We start from the raw sequence: 20,992 nt of genomic DNA, 5'->3' as shown, positions 1-20,992 counted from the left end.
TGGCATTGATTAAATTGGGTCCACATGCTTTAGTTCTCAGTTCTGAAAGTGACTGTGAGTCCTTTGAGGGAAAGAATTTATGTCTTTAACACTTATTTCTCTTCTTTTAGTGCAAGGAATACAATAAATGGCCCATGCCAGTGCTTTACTCAGTTATAGTTTACTCTGAGCAGGACTCAGAACAGCACCAGCCACAATCAGTATTTATTAAGGGTTGAGATATTGATCACCTCAGATTTTTTTGTAATGACAACATTGGTAATAATGCCTCATGATAACATGGTGTAATGAAGTTTCAGAGGTCTGAATTGGAATGCCAGCTCTGTCACATATTTACTGTGTGACCCTGAGCAGGGCACAATGAGCTACAGTTTCCTCATTGTGGAAGAAAGGTGATCACAGGGACCTCAGAGTAGTTGTGAGGATTAAGTCACACACTAGACAGAAATTGTTTAGCAGGTTAAATGGCTATAAAAGTCACTCAGTAAATGAGTCTTATTACAGAAAATTAAAAACCTCCATCACTTTTTATTCTATTATATTTCTATTTTCACCTTTGTTCAAACCAGAAAGATAATTTTAAATTTTCATTAAACTTTCTTTAGGTTAGATATTTCTGGTAATGAGAAGTTAGTAGACATCATATTAACAAAGATTTTTTCTCTTTTTTGAGGTAACTATCTAGATCATAAAAATAATAAAATAAGACAAATTATTCTTTTTTATTATAATTTTTATTGCTATTTAGTCCCCTTATACCCCCTGCCCAAGGCAATCACCACTGTTGTTCATGCCCATGAGTCCTTTTTCTTTTTGCCTCAATCCATCCACTCCCTACTCTCCACCCACCTTAGTAGTCATCCAGCTCTCTGTGAGTTTATCTCTATTTTGCTTGTTAATTCAGTTTGTTCATTAGATTCCACATATGAGTAAAATTATATCATATTTATCTTTCTCTGACTGGCTTATTTCACTCAGCATAATATTCAAGACAAATTACTCTTTACTTTGGGCTGAGAATCAGGAGAAGGGAGAAGGGCAGGTGAGATGTTCCTTAGATTGTGGTGGACTTTGCTGCAGGATGGGCGTGGTTGAAAGCAGACTATTGTGAATTAACCAAGAGTGAGAACATCAAGATCAAACTTTATTTCACCCAGAAACAAAGTGATAAATTGGCATTCTTCTCCACTGCATTCTATCCCACCTTCTTGTCCTTCCGTGCAGGGCTGCTGACAGGTGGGTTGTTGGGGCTATTGTGCCAGGCACGGAGATGCTGCCCTCTGGGCAAGAGAGCTCACTCTCAGCTGCTGGCTATGCCCCTGCCTCCTGAGATCGGCCCTTGTACTCGCAGTGACTTAGTCGCTTCTGTAAGTATAGTAAAATTCCATTAATCTGGTGTGATCAACAATAAGAGAAGAGCGAAGCGACCAGTTGAAAAGATGACACTTTTTCCTGGCGTGATTGGTTCTTTATTGAAAAATACAGATAATACTTGAAATGAAATAAAAAATATTTCATCCCATATATTGAAGTAGCAATGACACATACATCCACAGACCACTGTAGTTGTTTAAAATCCTATCTTGTTTTTCACAGGCCAAACACAGCAAGGATTATAATATATGTGCTTCCTCACATTAAAGCTATCAAAGACAATCATATTGTTTTTTTACAAAAATCAGTGCTTTCCAATGTTGTAGAAAAAAATATGATGCAATGATAAAGTGTGGCTTAGAGAGACAATTCCTTCTAAATTTTCTAAACAAATGTTGCATCATATCTCATGGTATTTTCTTGTCAATTATAAAAAAGGTTTCCTTCACAAACTTGCATCTATATTACATCCTCTGCTTTCCATTCTTAGCATGCAACTCACAGCTGTTAAAAACTAAGAATTACTCATTCTAGCCTCAGCAACAAATAACAGAAAACTCCTATTTGAAAGTCTTGTTGCAAAGAGTAGTTAATGAGGAAACAGAAATTATTGACTTATGAGAAACATTCTCAGAAAGAGAATTATCAGAATAACTTTGTCAAGTGGGAGTGACTATTTGATATAACTAACCCATTTTGGAAACAGGAAGTCAATAGTTTACTCCCCCCTGTCCTCCCTTTGACCAATCTGTCTTTCGTGTTGTTTTTCTTTGACCTTTGGTGGTTTTTATTATTATGTTTGCCCTATTAAGAAGTTCAGCAGTCTCTTCACTTTCCTTATTTTCACAGGTGTTCAGGGATCAGAAGTCACAGTTTACTCAAAACAACAAGAATTTTTGTTTGAAAACCGATATCATTCTAAGGTACACATTTGTTATTAGAAAAGCAAATTTCTGTAGGCCACAAGGCACATTGTGTGTCCCATTTTTTGAGCTAGTTAAGAAAACTTGTGAGGAAGACTCAGAAAGTATTTTGAATTCTGCACACAGTTTTATGTAGTCCATGGGAATTGATGGTTTCCCCATTGGGAGTCACACCACTTCTCCCTAGGCTGCTCTGAAGCTTCATGGTGTTTGGTGCATTATAATCAGGCATTTGGACAATGGGGAAAGGGGTTGAAGAAGTGTTAAAGAAACCCCTATGGCTGCATACATTAAGAATACAAAGCATCAGAGAGATCAAAATCCTGAACTTCTTTCATTTCCACAGTTGGATTCATTCCATTAAGTGGCTTCCAGGGGCGTCCAGGACATTTGGGGGAGCTTGTTTCTGGAAAATCAGGTATCAGTTTAAATGAAAGGCTATTTGGTTCTATCTGGATTTTAGGGATCCAAGCATCATCATTCTGTGTGGGAGTTGGTGGTATATTAGTCATCACATCTGCAATGAGATCTAAGTCCTGAAAGTCAGGAAAGGTACCTGCTACACCTGACTGGGCTAGGGAAGGGAGGGACATTGGCCCGTCTGTCTTTTCGTGTGTCTGTGCAGACATAGTACTATCTTCAGAAGAACTTTCCCAATGCTTTGTTCTCCAATCACTGTGCTTTCCATTCTTTTCTTTATTTTTATGTTTTCCATGGCTATGGCCATGGCCATGCTCATGTTTATGCTCATGGGCTAGGCCATGTTCTTTATGATGTCCATGGCCGAGTCCATGCCTCCCTTGGTGTTCAAGATTATAGTCAAGTTCCCGTTGGTGTCCATGACCATGGCCACGTTGCTGTTGATGTCCATGGCCAAGACCATGTCCCCTTTGGTGACCATGGCCTTGGTCATGCTCATGTTTATGGCCATGGCCAAGACCATGTATTATTTGCCTTTCATGGCCCCAGCCATGTTCCCGAGTGGGTCCTTGTTCTTTTTCTGAATCCTGCTCTTCATCTTGTACAGATGCCATGGAAGTGTGGGGTGGACTTACAGTTGTTCCTTCCTTTGTTTCCTCCACTTGTACTGATCGGAAAGGTGAAAAACCTGGAGGTCTTTTCAGCATTGAGGTCTAAACAGGAAATATTAAGATGAATGCATTGCTGTGAAAACCACACTATCAATGAAGAAAGAAGGGACTCAGACCTGGCAATGTTACCTACCTTGGTTGACAATGGAGCAAGTTTTTGCCAGGTTTTAAATACTCTGTTAGTATTACAGAAAGGATGAGAATGTATATTTTTTCTTTGATTGGCTTTATAATTTCTGGATATTGACTATTTTTCTTAATTATACACTAAGCTAGAGAGTTTTTTCTTCATCTGAAATAATTGGAAGGTTGAACTACATAATCTCTAGGGTTCCTTCTAAGCCTATGATTATGTAAAGCTATGGCACATTATTTATTAATTGATACTATTTCTATTAGCTTTTAATTAAAGTGCTACAAATAGCTTTAAGAATTGAATATACATGAAGCATATATGCACAATCAGTTTGTCAGGCTGTAACACGTTAGGACATGTTCACAAGCTTGAAGCACAGTCTTTGTATAATGTTTGTGTCACACTAATACACACCTCCACTTGGCAAGAACCTAAATGAGAAAAACGTGAGAAGAGGCAACTTGCACAGAAGGTATGGATTGCCTCTTCCTGCACGTTCACTACCAGAGAGGACATGAGGGCTGGAGGCAGTGTTCAGTGGCGCAAAGAGCATGGTCTTTAGAGTCCAACAATCCAGACCCAGTTATCAGCATCATGTGAAGGTGGAGGGCTCCGTTTGACCTAGACTTGAATCTGAGTGCCACTAGCTTCACTGTTCTTATCTCTAAAATAGGAATACCAACAGCAACTGCCTCATGGAGTTGTCAGGAGAAAAATATGTGTAGTCCTCAATACCGTGCCTGGGAGAGCGGAAGCACTTTGTAATGACATTACTCACTCTAGCATCTCAGCATCTTTGTAATTTGTAGTGTCTCATCCCTTGACAATGGGAAAAGTATTACTTGTCTCCCAAGTTCCTCTCAAGAATTAGAAAAAGTGGTACAAACTAATGTTTCTCACACTTGAACATGGGTGTGCATCCCCGGGGATCATGTGAAAATATGGATTTGGATTCAGTAAATGTGGAGTGGGGTCTGAGATCTGTATTTCTCTCAAGTTCCTTGGACGTAAGCAGATGCCAAAGGAGCACCTCAGGCACACCTTGAAGCTGCAGAGCTAGTGTCTGCTCTCCTCAGCAGGGGCTGCCTGCCCTTCACTGAGAGAGAGCCCACTGAAGCATGGGACATTGACAATGTGTGGGAAGTGATTAAGAGCACTGCTGTTTTCTTTTCTATCCATGAGAAAAGGAGGTCAGTACAGAAATGTGATAATTCTCACCATTTTAAGAAATAGTCCCCCAATTCATTTAAATAATGGTTTGTTTTTAACCCCAAAATAGAACTTTTCAGAATCATCAAAATTTAACCAAGCTGACTGTAAATGGAACCATACCTTTCTTAGTGATCGACAATTGATAGTAGATTCAATTTTGTTCAACCATGGTACCTCAAAAACATTAGCACTGCAGCTTAGAATTTCCTGTCCATGAAAACAAAAGCCCAAAGAGAGAATAGTGCCATTCATGAAACACTTAAATTTCAGACATCACGTAGATTTCCAAGGAATAAGTAGAGAGTTGTATTACTACTCACTCCAAGTTTATTGATTTCACAATCTTCGGTCAACTCTCTATCATTTTTCTTGGAACATGTGGTTTCCCTGACGGTGAACTCAATAGAATATTTTCTTCCAGCCACTATCTGGAAAATAAATTAGCACAAGTGGCAGCTGAATTAATATTGTATAATAAATCATGTTTTTACCCTATGAAATCTTAGGGGAAAATATTAAAATTGTAATCACACACCAACCAATTGAGAGTTATACAGTAAAATCACAAATGTTTGACAAGATTTTTTTGTATGCTCATGTGAAATATTTGGCTGTTGGCTGGTCTCATTTCCTTTTCTACATGAGAAAAGAAAAAACAGGCTATAATATTTGTTTTTATACTTTTCTGAGTTTTGTTGTTCAATAGCTGAAAAATTCATTAGTCATTCATGTGCTAAAGTTGTAAAAGAATTGAAAGGGAGGATGAAGAAAAACTTAAACTTTTTTTAAGTCTACCTTTTCCTGCCAGATCTTAAATCAGAGAAATACTGAGTTATTTCTACTATAGAAATTATGTGGGTTAACACATGTGATTAGAAAAATTATTTTGATTTTGCAGTTTGCTTCTCTTAATTTTCTTTATATTAGGAAACCATTTCAATCTCTAGCAACAGTTTTAATCATTATACAGTCTGTCTCCACAATTAACATATTGTGACCCAATTTGTATCTTTTCTAGAAGAGTCATACTTTATTTATTTAAAAAATTAAACACATGCTCTGGAGGTAGAATGTAAAAGCTAGAAAACCTTTACTGGTAGGTTTTCAGGTTCTTAGATTGTAGAGCAATAAGTTCTCTTCTGCTTTATTCTGGACAAGTCCTACCCTGATAGCTGGATATGAATATATTTGAGTAGGACTTGTGTCTTGCATAAAGGCAAGCTGGAAGGTCTATTAAAAGCAGAAAATCTTACTGACCAAAGCAAGGTCCTCATAATTAGAGGCTGAAATACCAGGGACCCAGTAAACTGTCAGTAAAGACTTAGTGAACACAGTCAGTGAAAAGACCAGATTTTAAATGACTTACTTTTTTTTCCTGATGCTATGAAAACTATACTTTAGAGGGTACTCAGAAATCTGCATCAACTTTTTTGGGTACCATTGAATATTTTAGAGCCATGTTTGATTCATGATAACTAGATGATGATGTAGTTTTCTTAAAACCTTAAGGCCATAATGGTATATGTGTGTGTAGTATCATATACCTGTCAAACAGAATGCATTAATATATTTGTTGACCTAGAGACATGACCATTATTTTTAAAAAATGAAGTTACAGGGTCACAATATAATCTCACTTGAAATGGCAAACTGCAGCAATCTTCCCTGTCCCTGTGCTTTTTAAAGCATGGAGAGAGCATGTTGGGATGAAAAATAGAGGAGCAAGAGAACAGAGCCATAGGAAACACTAAACTCCCCTCTACCTTTTCTAGAATTGTCTTGCAGGGTAATTATGGTTACATTTTTAATGAAAATTTCATAATTAACTTTTAAAACTCCAGATATGTATGTGTAAATGGGGAGGAAATCTGTAGAAGAGTTTACTTTTATGATCATAAGTTTTCTTGCTCATTTCAGAATACATCTTAATCCAATTTTTTAAACAGTAACATTAATCAAGGTAATAATGCCTAAGAAACTTGACAATATGTGACACAAGCCACAACTGAAGGCTCAATTCTACTCAAGGTCCAGAAGAAGAAATTACGCTGATGTAAATCTTCTGTTCTAGGACCTCAAGATCCAGTCCATATTGCCATTATTATTAGGCATCATTCTTCTATTTTTTATTGTATTTTTTCATTTACCATTTATCCCTCTTTCCCTCAAGATCATTCACTGTTGTCCATGTCCATGAGTCCTTTTTCCTTTTTGCTCAATCTCTCCACACCCAACCCCCACCTGTATCTGTCAACCTGCTCTCTATGAATCTGTCTCTATTTTGCTTATTAGTTCAGTTTGTTCATTGGATTCCACATATGAGTGAAATTATATGGTATTTGTCTTTCTCTGACTGACTTACATCACTTAGCATAATGCTCTCCAGTTCCAACCATACTGTTGCAAAGAGTAAAATTTTGCTTTGTACAGTCAAGTAGTATTCCATTATGTTAATGTCCCATAGTTGTTTTATTCACTCATCAACTGATGGACATTTGGGCTGCTTCCATATCTTGGTGATTGTAAATAATGCTGCAATGAACATAGGGATGCTTATGTCCTTTTGAATTAGTGTTTTGGGTTTCTTCAGGTAAATTCCCAGAAGTGGGATCATTGGGTCAAAAGGCAGATCCATTTTTAATTTTTTGCATTATCTCCAGACAATTTTCCACAATGGCTGCACCAGTCTGTGTTCCCATCAACAGTGTAAAGGGGTTCCCCTTTATGGTAGCCATCTGACAAGTGTGAGGTGATATCTCATTGTGGTTTTAATTTGGATTTCTCTGGTGATTAGTGACATTGAGTAGCTTTTCATATGTCTATAGTCCATCTGTATGTCCTCTTTGGAGAAGTTTCTATTCAGGTTCCTTGCCCATTTTTCAACTGGATTATGGTTTGGTTTGGTTTTGTTTTTGTTGTTTTTTGTTGTTGTTGTTGAGTTTTGTAAGTTCTTTATGAATTTTGGATATTAACATCTTATCAGATGTATTGGTGGATATGTTCTTTCATTTTGTAGGTTGTCTTTTTATTTTGTTGATGGGTTCCTTTGCTGTGCAAAATCTTTTTAGTTTGATGTAGTCCCATGTGTTTATTTTTTCTTTTGTTTCCCTAGCCTGAGAAGATATATCAGATAAAATATTGCTACAAGCAATATCCAAGATTTTACTGCCTATGTTTTCTTTTAGGATTTTTATGGCTTCTGGTTTAACATTTAAGTCTTTAATCCATTTTGAGTTTATTCTTATGTGTAGTATAAAAAGGTGGCCTAGTTTAATTTTTCTGCATGTATCTATCTAATTTTCTTAACATCATTTATTGAATAAACTGTCTTTAGCCCATTATATGTGCTTGCTTCCTCTGTTGACTATTAGTTGACTTAAAGGTGTAGGTTTATTTCTGGGCTCTCTATTCTGTTCTATTGGTCTATGTGACTGTTTTTTATGCCAGTACCATGCTGTTTTAAATACTATGGCTTTATAGTATAGTTTGATATTAGGCCTTTTGTGGTTCCATATAAATTTTTGAAATATTTGTTTCAATTCTGTGAAATACATCATTGGTATCTTGACAGAAATTGTGTTGAATCTATAGATTGCTTTTGGTAGCATGGACATTTTAATGATGTTAATTGTTTCTATGCATGAACACAGTATGTGCTTCCACTTATTTATATATTCTTCTATTTCTTTCTTTAGTGTCTTATAATTTTCTGTGTACAGGTCTTTTACAGCCTTGGTTGGATTTTTTCCTAGGTATTTTATTCTTTTTGAATCAGTCATGAATGGTATTGTTTTCTTCATTTCACTTTTTGATAGTTCGTTATTGGCATATAAAAACACAACTGATTTCTGGATATTTTGTAATCTGCTTTTTTTCTGAATTTATTTACCAGTTCTAGTAGTTTCTTGGTGGAATCTTTAGGGTTCTCTTGTACAGTATCACATCATCTGCAAATAAAGTCAGTTTTACTTCTTTCTTTCCAATTTGGATGCCTTTTATTTCATCTTCTTATCTGATTGCTATGACAAGGACTTCCAGTACTATGTTGAATAAGAGAGGTGAAAGTGGACATTTCTGTCTTGTTCCCAATCTTAAGTGGAACACATACAGTTTTTGCCCATTGAGTATGAATTTGGCAGTAGGTTTTTTTTTAATATGTGGCCTTTATTATGTTTAGGTATGTTCCCTCTATTCCCACTTTGCTGAGAGTTTTTACCATAAATGGATGCTGAATTTAATCAAATGCTTTTTCTCCATCTATTGATGTGATCATGTGGTTTTATCTTTCATTTTGTTTATGTGGTGTATCACATTTATTGATTTGCGAATGTTGTCGCAACCTTGCATTCCCAGAATAAATCCCACTTGATCATGGTGTATAATCTTTCTGATGTATTGCTCTATTTGGTTTGCTAATATTTTGTTGAGGATTTTAGCATTTATTGTCATTACGGATATTGGCCTATAATTTTCTCTTTTCTATTTTGTAGTGTCTTTATCTGGTATTGAAATTAGGATAATGCTGACTTCATAAAATGAGCTTAGGAGTCTTCCCTCCTCTTGAATTTTTTGGAATAGTTTGAGAAGGAGAGGTGTTAGTTTTTCTCAGGACGTTTGGTAAAATTCACCTGAGAAGCCATCCAATCCAGTGCTTTTGTTTGTTGGGAGTTTCTTAATTAGTACCTCAATTTCACTAGATGTAATCTGTCTCTTCAGATTCTTTGATTCTTCCTGATTTAGTTTTGGAAGATAGCATGCTTCTCAGAATTTATCCATTTCATCTTGGTTGTTCAATTTGTTGGCATGTAGTTGTTCATAATATTTTCTTACAATCCTTTGTGTTTCTTTGGTGTCAGCTGTTATTTTTCCTCTTTTAATTCTAATTTTATTTATTTGGGTTCTCTCTTTTTTTTTCTTGATGAGTCTGGTTAAAGGTTAGTCAATTTTGTTTATCTTTTCAAAGAACTGGCTTTTGGATTCATTGACTTTTGTATTACTTTTTTAGACTCTTGAAATAGGCCTGTAATGCTATGAATTTCCCTCTTAGGATTGCTTCCCTATGTCCCCCAGATTTGGGGTTGTTGTGTTCTCATTTTCATTTGTTTTAAGGTATCTTTTGATTTCTTCCTTGATCTCATTGTTGACCCATTTATTGTTTCGTCGGCAGCCGTCCGTCTCGAGAGACGATGGTGTAGCTTCTTAAGAGTCTATCTGCACCGCCGAGAATGGTTGTGCAGTCCGACTCGGAGTGACACGGTATCTGTCTCCTCCCGTGTTGAATCGACATCTTGCGATGACACTGGAGTGTCCTCTCCAGTGAAGCTGAAGCTACAGAGCCTGGGCAGGGTGATATGGAGGGTCTGCTGTTGCCCATGCAGCAGACCCCCCCTCTCTTCGCAGCTGAAGGATCCAAGGGAAAGACGGAGTCAATACAGCTTGGCTTCAGGTGCGCCGCAGGAGTTGCCGGTGTTGACTACAACGTCAAACCGCCTTAGGGACTCCGGCTCCGGATTTTCTGTCGGGGTTTACTCCCTTAGCCTTTCCCCTGAAGAGGTATGCCGCAAGGCAGCGGAGGTTTTTTGGAATCAGAGTTTTCCTTCTCTGATGTGCCCTGACTGGAAGATCGAACCAGCGACACTTAGCTCGCAGGCCGACGCTCAATCCACTGAGCCAAACCAGCCAGGGTAATTCATTGTTTAATAACATGATATTTAGCTTCCATATGTTTGCATATTTTTTTACTTTTCTTCTTGTGATTGATGTCTAGTTTCATAGCATTGTGGTCAGAGAAAATGCTTGATATGACTTCAATCTTTTTAATTTTATTGAGACTTGTTTTGTGTTCTAACATGTGTTCTACCCTAGAAAACATTCCATGTGCACTTGAAAACTATATATGTTCTGCTGTTTTGGTGTGAAATGCTCTGTGGATATCGATCAAACCCATTTGAACTAGTGTGTTGTTGTTTAAGGCTGATGCCTTCTTGTTGATTTCCTGTCTGGAAGACCTATCCATTGAAGTTAATGGGGTGTTAAAATCACCTACTATAACACTATTTTTCTTTCTATCTCTCCCTTTATGTTCATCAAGAGTTGCTTTATGTATTTAGGTGCTCCATGTTGGGTGCATAAATCTTTACTAGGGCTATATCCTCTTGTTAGATTGTTCCCTTTATCCTTATGTAATGTCTTTCTTTGTCTCTTACTATAGTCCTGGTTTTAAAGTATATTTTATTGGATAACTATTGCTACCCCAGCTTTTCTTCCCCTTTCCATTTGCATGAAATGTCATTTTCCATCCCTCTAATTTTAGTCTGTGTGAATCTTTCATCTGGGGTGGGTCTCTTGGAGACAGCACATATATGGTCTTATTTTCTTATCCATTCAGCTACCCTATGTCTTTCATTTGGATCACTGAAACCATTTGCATTTAAGTTGATTATTGATAAATATGTATTTATTGTCATTTTATTTTTTAACTATTGCCATTATTATCGGGTATCATTCTTCTCAGAATTCTTCCTTGCTTAAGACCTCCTGCTGGAGTGTTGTTTTTAAAATAGAGACTACCACCATAGCTGGTGTGGCTCAGTGGATTGAGCACTGACCTGGGAACACAAAGGTCACCAGTTCGATTCCCAGTCAGGGCACATGCCCAGGTTGCAGGCCAGGTCCCCAGTTGGGGGCATGTGAGAGGCAACCAATCAATGTATCTCTCTCACAGTGATGTTTCTCTCCCTCTCTTTCTCCCTCCCTTCCCTCACTCTAAAATTAAATAAATAAAATCCTAAAAAATAGATAATACCATATAGCACAAAATATTCTAAATGGATTAAAAATTAAATAATGAAATAAACACAAAAATATATAAATAAATATTTATCAGATTCAGGGGTGAGGAAGGCCTCTTTTAGGTAATAAGCAGAGAAGGAAATCTAAAGGAAGAAAATATGTCTAATTTTGTCCCAAAAAATAATGAAAACTGATTCTCAAAAATTAGAGCAAATGAAGTAAAAAGACAACAGGGAAAAACATGGGATAACATTAATATTCTTATGCATATAAAGCCAAACACTAAAAAATGAACAAAAATCATGAATGGGTATTTAAAAAAATGTTAAAATGATCATTAAGACTGAAAAAAATGTTTACCTTTATGAATAACCAAAGGTATGCACATAAAAAAACAATGCAACAGCATTTTTAATCTTTCATAATTGTCAAAGAAGAAATACAGCAGTGATATCTGGTATTGGTCACATGTGGGAAGCATTCAGCCTCAATCACTGTTGGTAGAAATGGAACTGAAATCAAGATGATCACTGTCTTATACACGGATGATGTGAATGTAAATTGACATAACTGCAAATAGTTTGGTGATTTGCATCAGAAGTCTTCAACATGTATATAAGCCTTGATATTTCTAGTGCTTTGTTAAAGAAAAAATTCCAGAATGTGCACCCACAGACTCTTGAAGTATGTTCATCTGAGCAAAGACAAGGACGAATACGGGCAACAGCGGGGACAGCAGCAGTAGAGGCAGGGCAAAATACGTGGCCTCTGACAGCTATTGCAATCATTCACATGGGCAAACAGAGGTTTTAAGAAATATTTGGCATCGAAAATGTGAAACCAACTTGAAATGAACACACATCCAAATAGCACCAAATATGCCAATCCAAGCCAAGACTAAACTATAAATAAATCTTTAGCAATTTAGCAAACCGATCATTTGGAGATTGGCTCTAGGCAAATTCATCAGATGGTAAATGGATTTCCAGCAATTTGGCTTCTTCCACCAGGGCTTCCTTGGATGACCATGAGAGAACCACCAAATTGTTCTCTTTAAATGCAAAAATCAGTAAAGATTCATCTTTCATAAGAAAGTTTGAGATTCTCACATATTCCAGATTGATTTGACAATTGAAGGAATGAATATCAGTTCCCTTCAATTTATAGCATTACCTGTTGTTCCCATGGCATCCTCAGCATAAACAGACACACACACGCACACAGACACACATGCTAGAATGTTGATTAGTTAATTTACAGGGAACTGTAAGTACTAAGGGGACTACATAGTCATGTTTGAGAGCAAGTGGGTCTCTCCTGACAGCAAACCTCTGACATGCAATGTATGGCAGAGTACTAGTCTATCCCTGCATCGTGAAGAACAAGGGAATTTCACAAGGAAGCAGAAATAGGAAGTGAGAAGCAGAGCTGACAAATGCAAGAGTAGCATGGACTGGAGTATCCTGTGAGTAAGCCTAACGTAGGTCATGTGCCAGTGAAATGAGGGAGAAAAGATTGTGGTGTCCGGGACAGGAGTAAGTGCCTGAGCAGGAGAGAGATTCAGGTGTCAGTTCTGACTTATTTTAATACCATTTGCTTAGGTTTACTTTTTTCCCAGTAGTAAAACTAAAAAAGGAAATTAGAAGATGAAAACAAGTAGCTCATTTCATTGTGCCATCACCTGAAGGTACCACTGTGAACAGCTGGAGGCATCTGTGTCTTTTCAGCATTGTTTCCTGTCCTTTTTTATAACACAATTGACAACAGAATGTATATTCAATTGTATAGCCTCTTTCTTTTCATTCACTGCATATTTTAAGACAAGCCATTTACCAAATCAAGAGCTCCTTACAGAGATGCTTTATAACTGCTGCTTGATATCCTATTTCTATATTATTGATCAGTTTGACAGTTTATCATTTTTCTTTTATAGTTAGTGCTGCAATGAATATCATTGTCTATAAAGACTTTATTTTAGATTTCTAGAAATTCAATTACTGAGCCAAAGGTATGACTGTTTTAAGAGAAGATATTTTTCTTTTCATCAGATTACAAAGCATGTTGGTTTGCTCTAACAGTTTGGTTCTATTTTGATTACTTTTCTTAAGCTTGTAATTAGAGAGGCTAATTTTGAGGTTTATAACAGGAATGGGTCCATGAATAAATTAGTCATATGCTGTCGGAGAGTTGGAAGCAATTGGGACTTTTCTCATCCAGTGCATGGGGCCACAGAGACTGGGTGAGTCTGAATGATTGCCCTGGTTACCCAGGACAGGAGGGCCAGATGCTGTGGTAGAACTGGTTCTGCAGACACCCAGACTGGGACTCTCCTTATCCTCTGTTAACAGGGCATGGAAGGAAAGACAAATCCTTAGAGGGTACATTTGTGGGCTGGAAGGACAGCCAGGAAGGGGCGCAATGACATGGAGGTGTGAGTGTGAAGAGTCAGGGGGAATTTAGACTGACTGATACGGCTAAGCCAAAGGCCCTAAGTGATGGTACATAAGAAATGAGCCTGGGATGGCAGAAAGTAAGTCCTGCTTTTCATAGCCCTACATTTTATTAATTCTATAATAGTTGGCAGAATTTATATAATGCTCTAGAGTTTGAAAAAATAATGCATTGATATATAGTATCTTATTTCATCCTCATCCTGTCCTTTACGGACCGAAAATGAAAAGAATGTTCTAAGTGATTTGTCTGAGATCACACATCAAGCATGCAGAGAACCTGAGACTTGAAATCCAAATTCCTTTCACCAGGTATACTGTTTCCCAAACCAGAGACAAGACCAGTGGCAAATTAGTAAGCAATTTGCACACAGGCTAGGACATCACTTTTTTTTTTTCTTGTAGCATAATTTACAGACCTGTACTGTTGCTTTCTTCACAGCATCAATCTTGAAATAGAAAGCTCCATTATTCTCTGCATTAAGCTTTGTGATGGAATGTTTCAGAGGTTCTTTTAGTTGTGGGCTGTCCACAGGTACCTCTGAAGGGCAGCCAAAGCAACGTCGTGGTACAGAATTCTTCCCTGAAAGAATCAGGTTTTAAGTCAGCATGTGACTGAAGGAGCAATCTAGCTTAGTACCTCTCCTGCACATGGTCCACCGTGCATTTAGAGGACCATGTGGCAGCCCAGAGCCCAGGAGTGAGTGGGTGGAGGTTGTCTGTCTCACATTTGCCTTACTGTCTCTCCTCTTTTCTTCTCCTCAGAGTCAAGTGTATTTAGGGAAACCCTTAATCAGAGGGTGTTATTTCATGACTCAATCAATCCACTGCACTTTTTCTAAGTGTTTGCATTTTGACAGGAAGTGTAAAAAGCAATGCTTAACTGAAAAGGAATGACTGTCTAGTGGGAAAATTTTAAGTCCTATGATTCTGATGATAAGGCAGCTTCAGCGATGTTTCTCATCGTGGAACATAAGAAAATATCTTCCAAGTATGAGAAAAGCCAACACTTGGTATAAGAAATACTGATTTCACCATAAACTCACACCATCTCCCTTCCCTCGATTATAACATGCAGGGGGAAATAGTCTTTAATTGAAAGGATTTCATTCTGAGTTATTACAAATGAGATACAGTCTCCAATTTACAGTACCTGACATAGGGATATCTTATACACAAGGAAGACCAGCTGGCAATGTATTGAGAGGCCAGCTTTCCCCAAGAAACATAAATCTCTCCTTCTCTCACCATGTTCCCTTCTGGCACTTGTAGAGCAGTCTCAGCTGCCTCTGCTACAGCACAGCTGTGCAGAAATGGGGGACAGTGTTCTCAGAAAGGTCTGTTGATCACAAAGACTTTGTGGCATATCATGGGACCCAAAGCACAGTTCCTATGAAAAGACCTAGCTAGTTGTCTGAGATCAAGATGTACTAAATTAGAACACAAACACATATTATCCCTTACCTGGAGAAAGGTGACACTCCTGTGAGAAGGAAGCAATTCTTCGCTGAAGATCCATGTATGCATGATCTGTACATTCACCAGTATCCTAGTTTTTAATAAGTATATAAGCGTATAAGTTAAAAATATTTTAAGAACCTTTAAAATAAACTACTAGTAAAATTAAATATATATAAAATGTCAGCTTTACATAGAAAACAAAACAAAACATAGTCCAATTGCAAAAGATAGAATAAGAAACGATTAGATATTAGCATTAACAATAATACACACATATACACAAACACAGAAACATGAAATAAGATGACAAGACTACCTATTATAGAAATAATAATAATATAATTGAATGGGTAAAATTTTTGAGAATGGCATAGACCTTCAGATTGTGTTAAAACAAAATTAATATATTAAATAGTCAAAAATAATATCTTGTAATATAAAAGGACAAGGAAGATTAAACATAATGGATGAGCAAAGCTATAGGAGGCAAAGTAGACAAAAGGAAGTTAGAGTATGATTAATGTTGGACAAAGTAAAATTTAAGGTAACAAAAAACTCATAATGGCTGTAAAAAAAATCTTGTTTTTATAAAAGATAGTCTAGAAGCATGAAGGCAAAATACATAAGGGCAGAAATTAGATTTATGAATAGAAGTAGATTAAAATAATGATGGTGGGGAAATTTAATATGTAACTATAAATCTTAACAGACTAAAAGGATAAAAAATAAATAAGGTTATAGAAGACTAGAGTAACATAATTTATTTATATGATATTTTCATGTGATATGTATGATTTAAATGAGATTTTTATAAATGTGATACAGATATTTTCAATTGCTTTTACATTATTTTACAAGAAAGACTCAATAAATTTTCAAATCCAAAACAATACAGGCCATCTTCTTTGACCTCAGAACCAAAAAGAAAAAAATCTCTGAAAATTAGTAAGTTTAAAGAAATAAACAAACACTAACTACTTGGAAATCTAAACACACTTGGCTAGTTAGGGTCTTCCCTAAATGAGGAAAAATATAAAAAACAAAACAAGAAAAATAAAAATTTTACAAAATGTTGCCAGAGCAGCATTTAGTTTAAATCACTGTTTTATATGCTTTCAAATTTTAAAAAAAGGCAAAAATAAAATAAAACTTTAAAAAGAGAGGGGCAACAAGCAAATAAAATAACCCCAAATTGGTATGTTTCTCTCAAGAAGTAAGAAAAGAAAAGAAAAATAAATAATAATAATAAATAGCCTTAAGGAAAACAAAAGGGAAGAAACAATAAGCAAAACTGATGACCCAGAAAATAGATAGTACTAGCATTAATAAATAAATCCAAATGATTATTCTTGGGGTAAGGGAAAAATCAAATGCAAAAATGGTAATGTATCGAAGGTTACAGAGAAGTATAACAACATAAAAGAATAATTATGAACAAGTGTATACTAACCTAAATTCTCCCCAAATGGATACTTTTCTGGGAAACTATATGCAACCAACACTTATTTAAAAACAAGAACAAAATTCGACACCAAAAACACAAACAGTCCGTTAAAAAATGTTATATATAACATATATAAAAAAGTTATATATATATAACTTTGGATGGGGAGAAGGATACTGAAAGTAGTCCTGAGGCCCTCAGTTCTATCAGCATATTTGATTCACCTAGAAGCTTTTATTCTGACTCCAAAAACCCAACCTGACCAATTAAGTCACAATGCTGGGGAATGGCCTAGGAATAGTTATTTTTTAATGCTGGCAAAGTGATTCTAATCTGCAGCATGGCCTGAGGACTGTTTATGAGACCTCTTGAATCAGTGCTTTTCCAACCTTAAAGTGCAAATGAATCATCTGAGAATCTTGTTAATATGCAGTTTCAGTAGGTGAGGGGTGGGATTTCAGATTCTGCTTTTCTAATAAGCTTCCTGGTGATGCTGCTGCTGCTGATTCAGGGGCCAAAGCTTTGAATAGCAAGTCCTTCAGTCTTACCAATTACAGGCGAAATAGTTCATTGACATTTTGTAATGTTTTCTTTATTTATTTTTAAGAAAGAGAGGAAAGAAGGGAGAGAAACACTGATGTGTAAGAGAAACATCAATTGGTTGCCTCTTGCACCCCCAACTAGGGACTTGGCCTGCAACCCAGGCATGTGCCCTGACTGGGATTCAAATAAGTGCTTTCAGTTTTCAGACCAGCACCCAAACCACTGAGTCATACCAGCCAAAGTTTCATTTACATTTTATGTCCTTTAGTTATTCTAACAACAGCTGTGAGATAGGTGCTATTATTCCTCCCTATTTTACCAATAAGGAAGTGGGAGCTCAGAGAAGTGATAACAAAAATATGATTGGCTTTGCAACTCCCAGGAGCCCTGGCAGCTCTGTGTTGCAAAGAGAAAACTAATTTGAGACCTTACAAACAGATGTAAAAAAGATTAAAGCTAGATAACATTTAAACCTATAAAATATCAAATGACTAACGAAAAACCATAAAAACACAGAAGGTGGTGTTAGATGCTTGAAAGGCCAGACTTGACTCAAACTAACAAAGTTAAATAGTAGCTAAAGCATACATTTTTAGACGGGTTCTCTTTCTCCTTTTTACTATTTTTTATTATGGTAAAATATATGTAACATAAAGTTTACCATTTTAAGCACTTTTAAGTGTATAATTCAGTGACATTAATTACAATGCAACCATCACCACTATCTATTTCCAATAGTTTTATCACCTCAAACATAAACTCTGTACTCATTAAGCAATAAATTCCTGTTTTCTCTCCTCCCAGCCTTTGGTAAACTCTAATTTACTTTTATTGTTATGCATTTGTATATGTTGTGTCTGGCGTATTTCACTTAGCATGATGTTTCAAGGCTCATCTATGTGGTAGCACATGTCAGAACTTCATTTCTTTTTTATAGCTAAAGAACATTCCATTGTTTTATATATACATATCACATTTTGTTTTTTCATTCACCTGTTGATGGACAGTTGAATTGTTTCCACTTTTTGGAATAATGCTGCAATGAATAATGGCTCATAAGTATCTGTCTGAGTCCCTGTTTTAAATTCTTTTGAGTATATACCTTAAAGTACAATTGCTGGGTCATATGGTAATTTTATGTTTAACTTTTTGAAAAACTACCAAACTGTTTTCCACAATGGCTGCACCATTTTACATTTCTATGAGCAATGAACAAAACTTTCAATTTTTCCACATCCTCACCAAAACGAGTTATTTTCCAAATTAAAAAAAAAAACATTATAGACATTTTTGAGGTGTGAGATAGCATCTAACCATGTTGAGCATGTTTGCACATGCTTATTGGCCATTTGTTTATTTTTTATTAAAATTTCTTAATTTTTGAAATTCTCACTAAAGGATATGTTCATTGATTTGAGAGGGTGAGAGAGAGAGACAGAGAGAGAGAGAGAGACACCAATATGAGAGAGAAACATTGATGGGTTGCTTCCCGTACATGCCCCCACCAGGGATCAAACCTACACCTAGGCATGTGCCCTGACCAGGGATCGAACCTTCAACCTTTTGGTGTATGGGATGATGCTCCAACCAACTAACCATCCAGCCACAGCTGTATATTTCCTTTAGAAAAATGCTTATTTTTAAGTCCTTTGCCCATCTGAAAATTATGTTGATTGTCTCTTTGTTGCTACATTGTAGGAGTTCTTTATATATCCTGCATATTAAGTCCTTATTGGATATATGATGTAAATAATTTCTCCCACTCTGTAGGTTGTCTTTTCAGTCTTAATAGTATCCTTTTAAGTTTTTCCCCACTGATGAAATAAATACATGCTTGATTAGAAATACTGGAAAATTTTAAAGAGTTCCAAAAAGTACAAAGAATAAGAAAAAGGCACCCATAGTTCCAACCAGAAGTTAACTATGTTTCTTATTTTGGCATACTTTTTCATCAGTAAAAAATTTTTCATAAGAGTTTATTTGAGCCAAACTAATAATTGACAGGGAGCAAGACCTCAAATGCTTTCCTCCATCACTTTTAATGTTTACATTTACTTTATATATTTAATTGAATCTGTATGTATAGTTTTTAATTCTGTGTTTTTGTGTTTTACTTAACATATCATAAACATTTTACTAAGTCACTAAAACTCTGTAAACATAATTATAATGGTTGCACATATTCTGAGTAGATACACTATAATTCATTTAAACATTCCCTAATGTTGAAAATAAGTTATTTTCAATGTTGTTCTATTAGTAACAGTGCTGAAATTACCATCTTGCTATCTGGATTTCTCATTTTCTTCCCATACAATCAAATTTAGAAGGAGAATAATAGAATAAAGTGTATTCAGCAATCCCTTGCTTAAAGTACAGCCTTCTGCCAAAATGCAAATATTCCCAAGAAGGTCATCATGCCTTCGTCATCTGAACATGCACTGAATACTCTTCTAACATAATTTAGGTTCTGATAACAAGTTATAATCCTAGAGAGTGATAGAGGTTCAGGGTGTGTTTATTAAAGGTAGGGGAGTGAAGGTAAGAAAATAAGCAGAGACATGTTTGAAGTTAGGGATTGTCCTGCTTAGAGATCAGGAGCACCAGAAGGACATTGAGCACAAGGGGAAGAAAGGGAGACAGGAAAGTGTGAAGACATGAACAGACAAACCTGACGTGGCATCATTTTATCTCAGGCCCTGGTTGTATCTGTAGATGCTTATTGCTAGGTGTACAGGTTTTTTGACCAGGTAGGTAAGGCAGATTGACCAGTGACATGGTGAATGTGACGGTGAACTCACGAATGTCAGCCCAAATTTTAGTGACCAAATCTTCCTATACAGCTGAGTATGCCCATTCATGTAAATACTGGACACCAAATGCTAATAACTTCATAATTACATTTTCACTTACTTACACCATTGAGAAGGGACTTGCAGTCTGGAGTTAAGAATAGAAAATTCTCCTTGGAACAATTAGTTTGCTCAATTGAGTAAGTAATTTCATAGTTCCATCCAGCCACCACCTGAAACAATTTTGAATTGAATAGTTAAAGGGCAGTTTACACATTATTCACAGTGTTGAAGAACTTAGAGTACTGCTGGGCATATCACAAGTACACAAAAGTATAAACTATTATTACTAGACAAACATCATGATTGAGTAAATATTGAGCACTTTAAGACTCTCCTACCCTTAAACACAGACCCAAGCACACACACACTACACATCTCAAAATGAAAAACAATATATAGATGGAGTTACTGTGTCTCTTTAAGTAAATCCTAGCAATATTTCCTCTGCCATGCAGCAGAAAAATTATGTCCTATTGAATTTTGTGAAATTTAATAATGATTTTTTAGATGATTAAAAAAACTTTGGAGCTAGAATGGCCTTTACTGGTAGGTTTTCAGGTTCTTAGATTGTAGAGCAATAAGCTCTCTTCTGCTTTATCTTGGACAAGTCCTACCCTGATAGCTGGATATAAATATATTTGAATAGAACATGCATTTTGCATAAAGGCAAGTTGGAAGGTCTATTAAAAGCAGTGAATCTTACTGACCAAA

The 20,992-nt window shown here is 36.2% G+C and overlaps 1 protein-coding gene and 1 pseudogene across 1 annotated transcript in view; both read right to left on the bottom strand.

Moving 5' to 3' along the window:
- Positions 1-1,123: 1,123 nt before the first annotated feature.
- LOC150021037 (T-kininogen 2-like) overlaps positions 1,124-20,992 on the bottom strand; it is a 29,036-nt gene continuing 9,167 nt past the window's right edge. The window contains 7 exon segments of the mRNA XM_090275180.1: positions 1,124-1,365; positions 3,353-3,430; positions 4,857-4,943; positions 5,057-5,164; positions 14,398-14,561; positions 15,443-15,527; positions 20,344-20,451. Of these exon segments, the coding sequence (XP_090131306.1) occupies positions 1,150-1,365; positions 3,353-3,430; positions 4,857-4,943; positions 5,057-5,164; positions 14,398-14,561; positions 15,443-15,527; positions 20,344-20,451 (846 nt within the window). The 3' untranslated portion in view covers positions 1,124-1,149.
- LOC150021038 (kininogen-1 pseudogene) lies at positions 1,600-3,345 on the bottom strand (annotated as a pseudogene).

The sequence above is a fragment of the Furipterus horrens genome, unplaced genomic scaffold (assembly GCF_987537825.1).
Source record: "Furipterus horrens unplaced genomic scaffold, mFurHor1.1.pri manual_scaffold_1, whole genome shotgun sequence".
NCBI classification, from domain to species: Eukaryota; Metazoa; Chordata; class Mammalia; order Chiroptera; family Furipteridae; genus Furipterus; species Furipterus horrens.
This window is presented reverse-complemented; position numbering and strand designations above follow the sequence as displayed.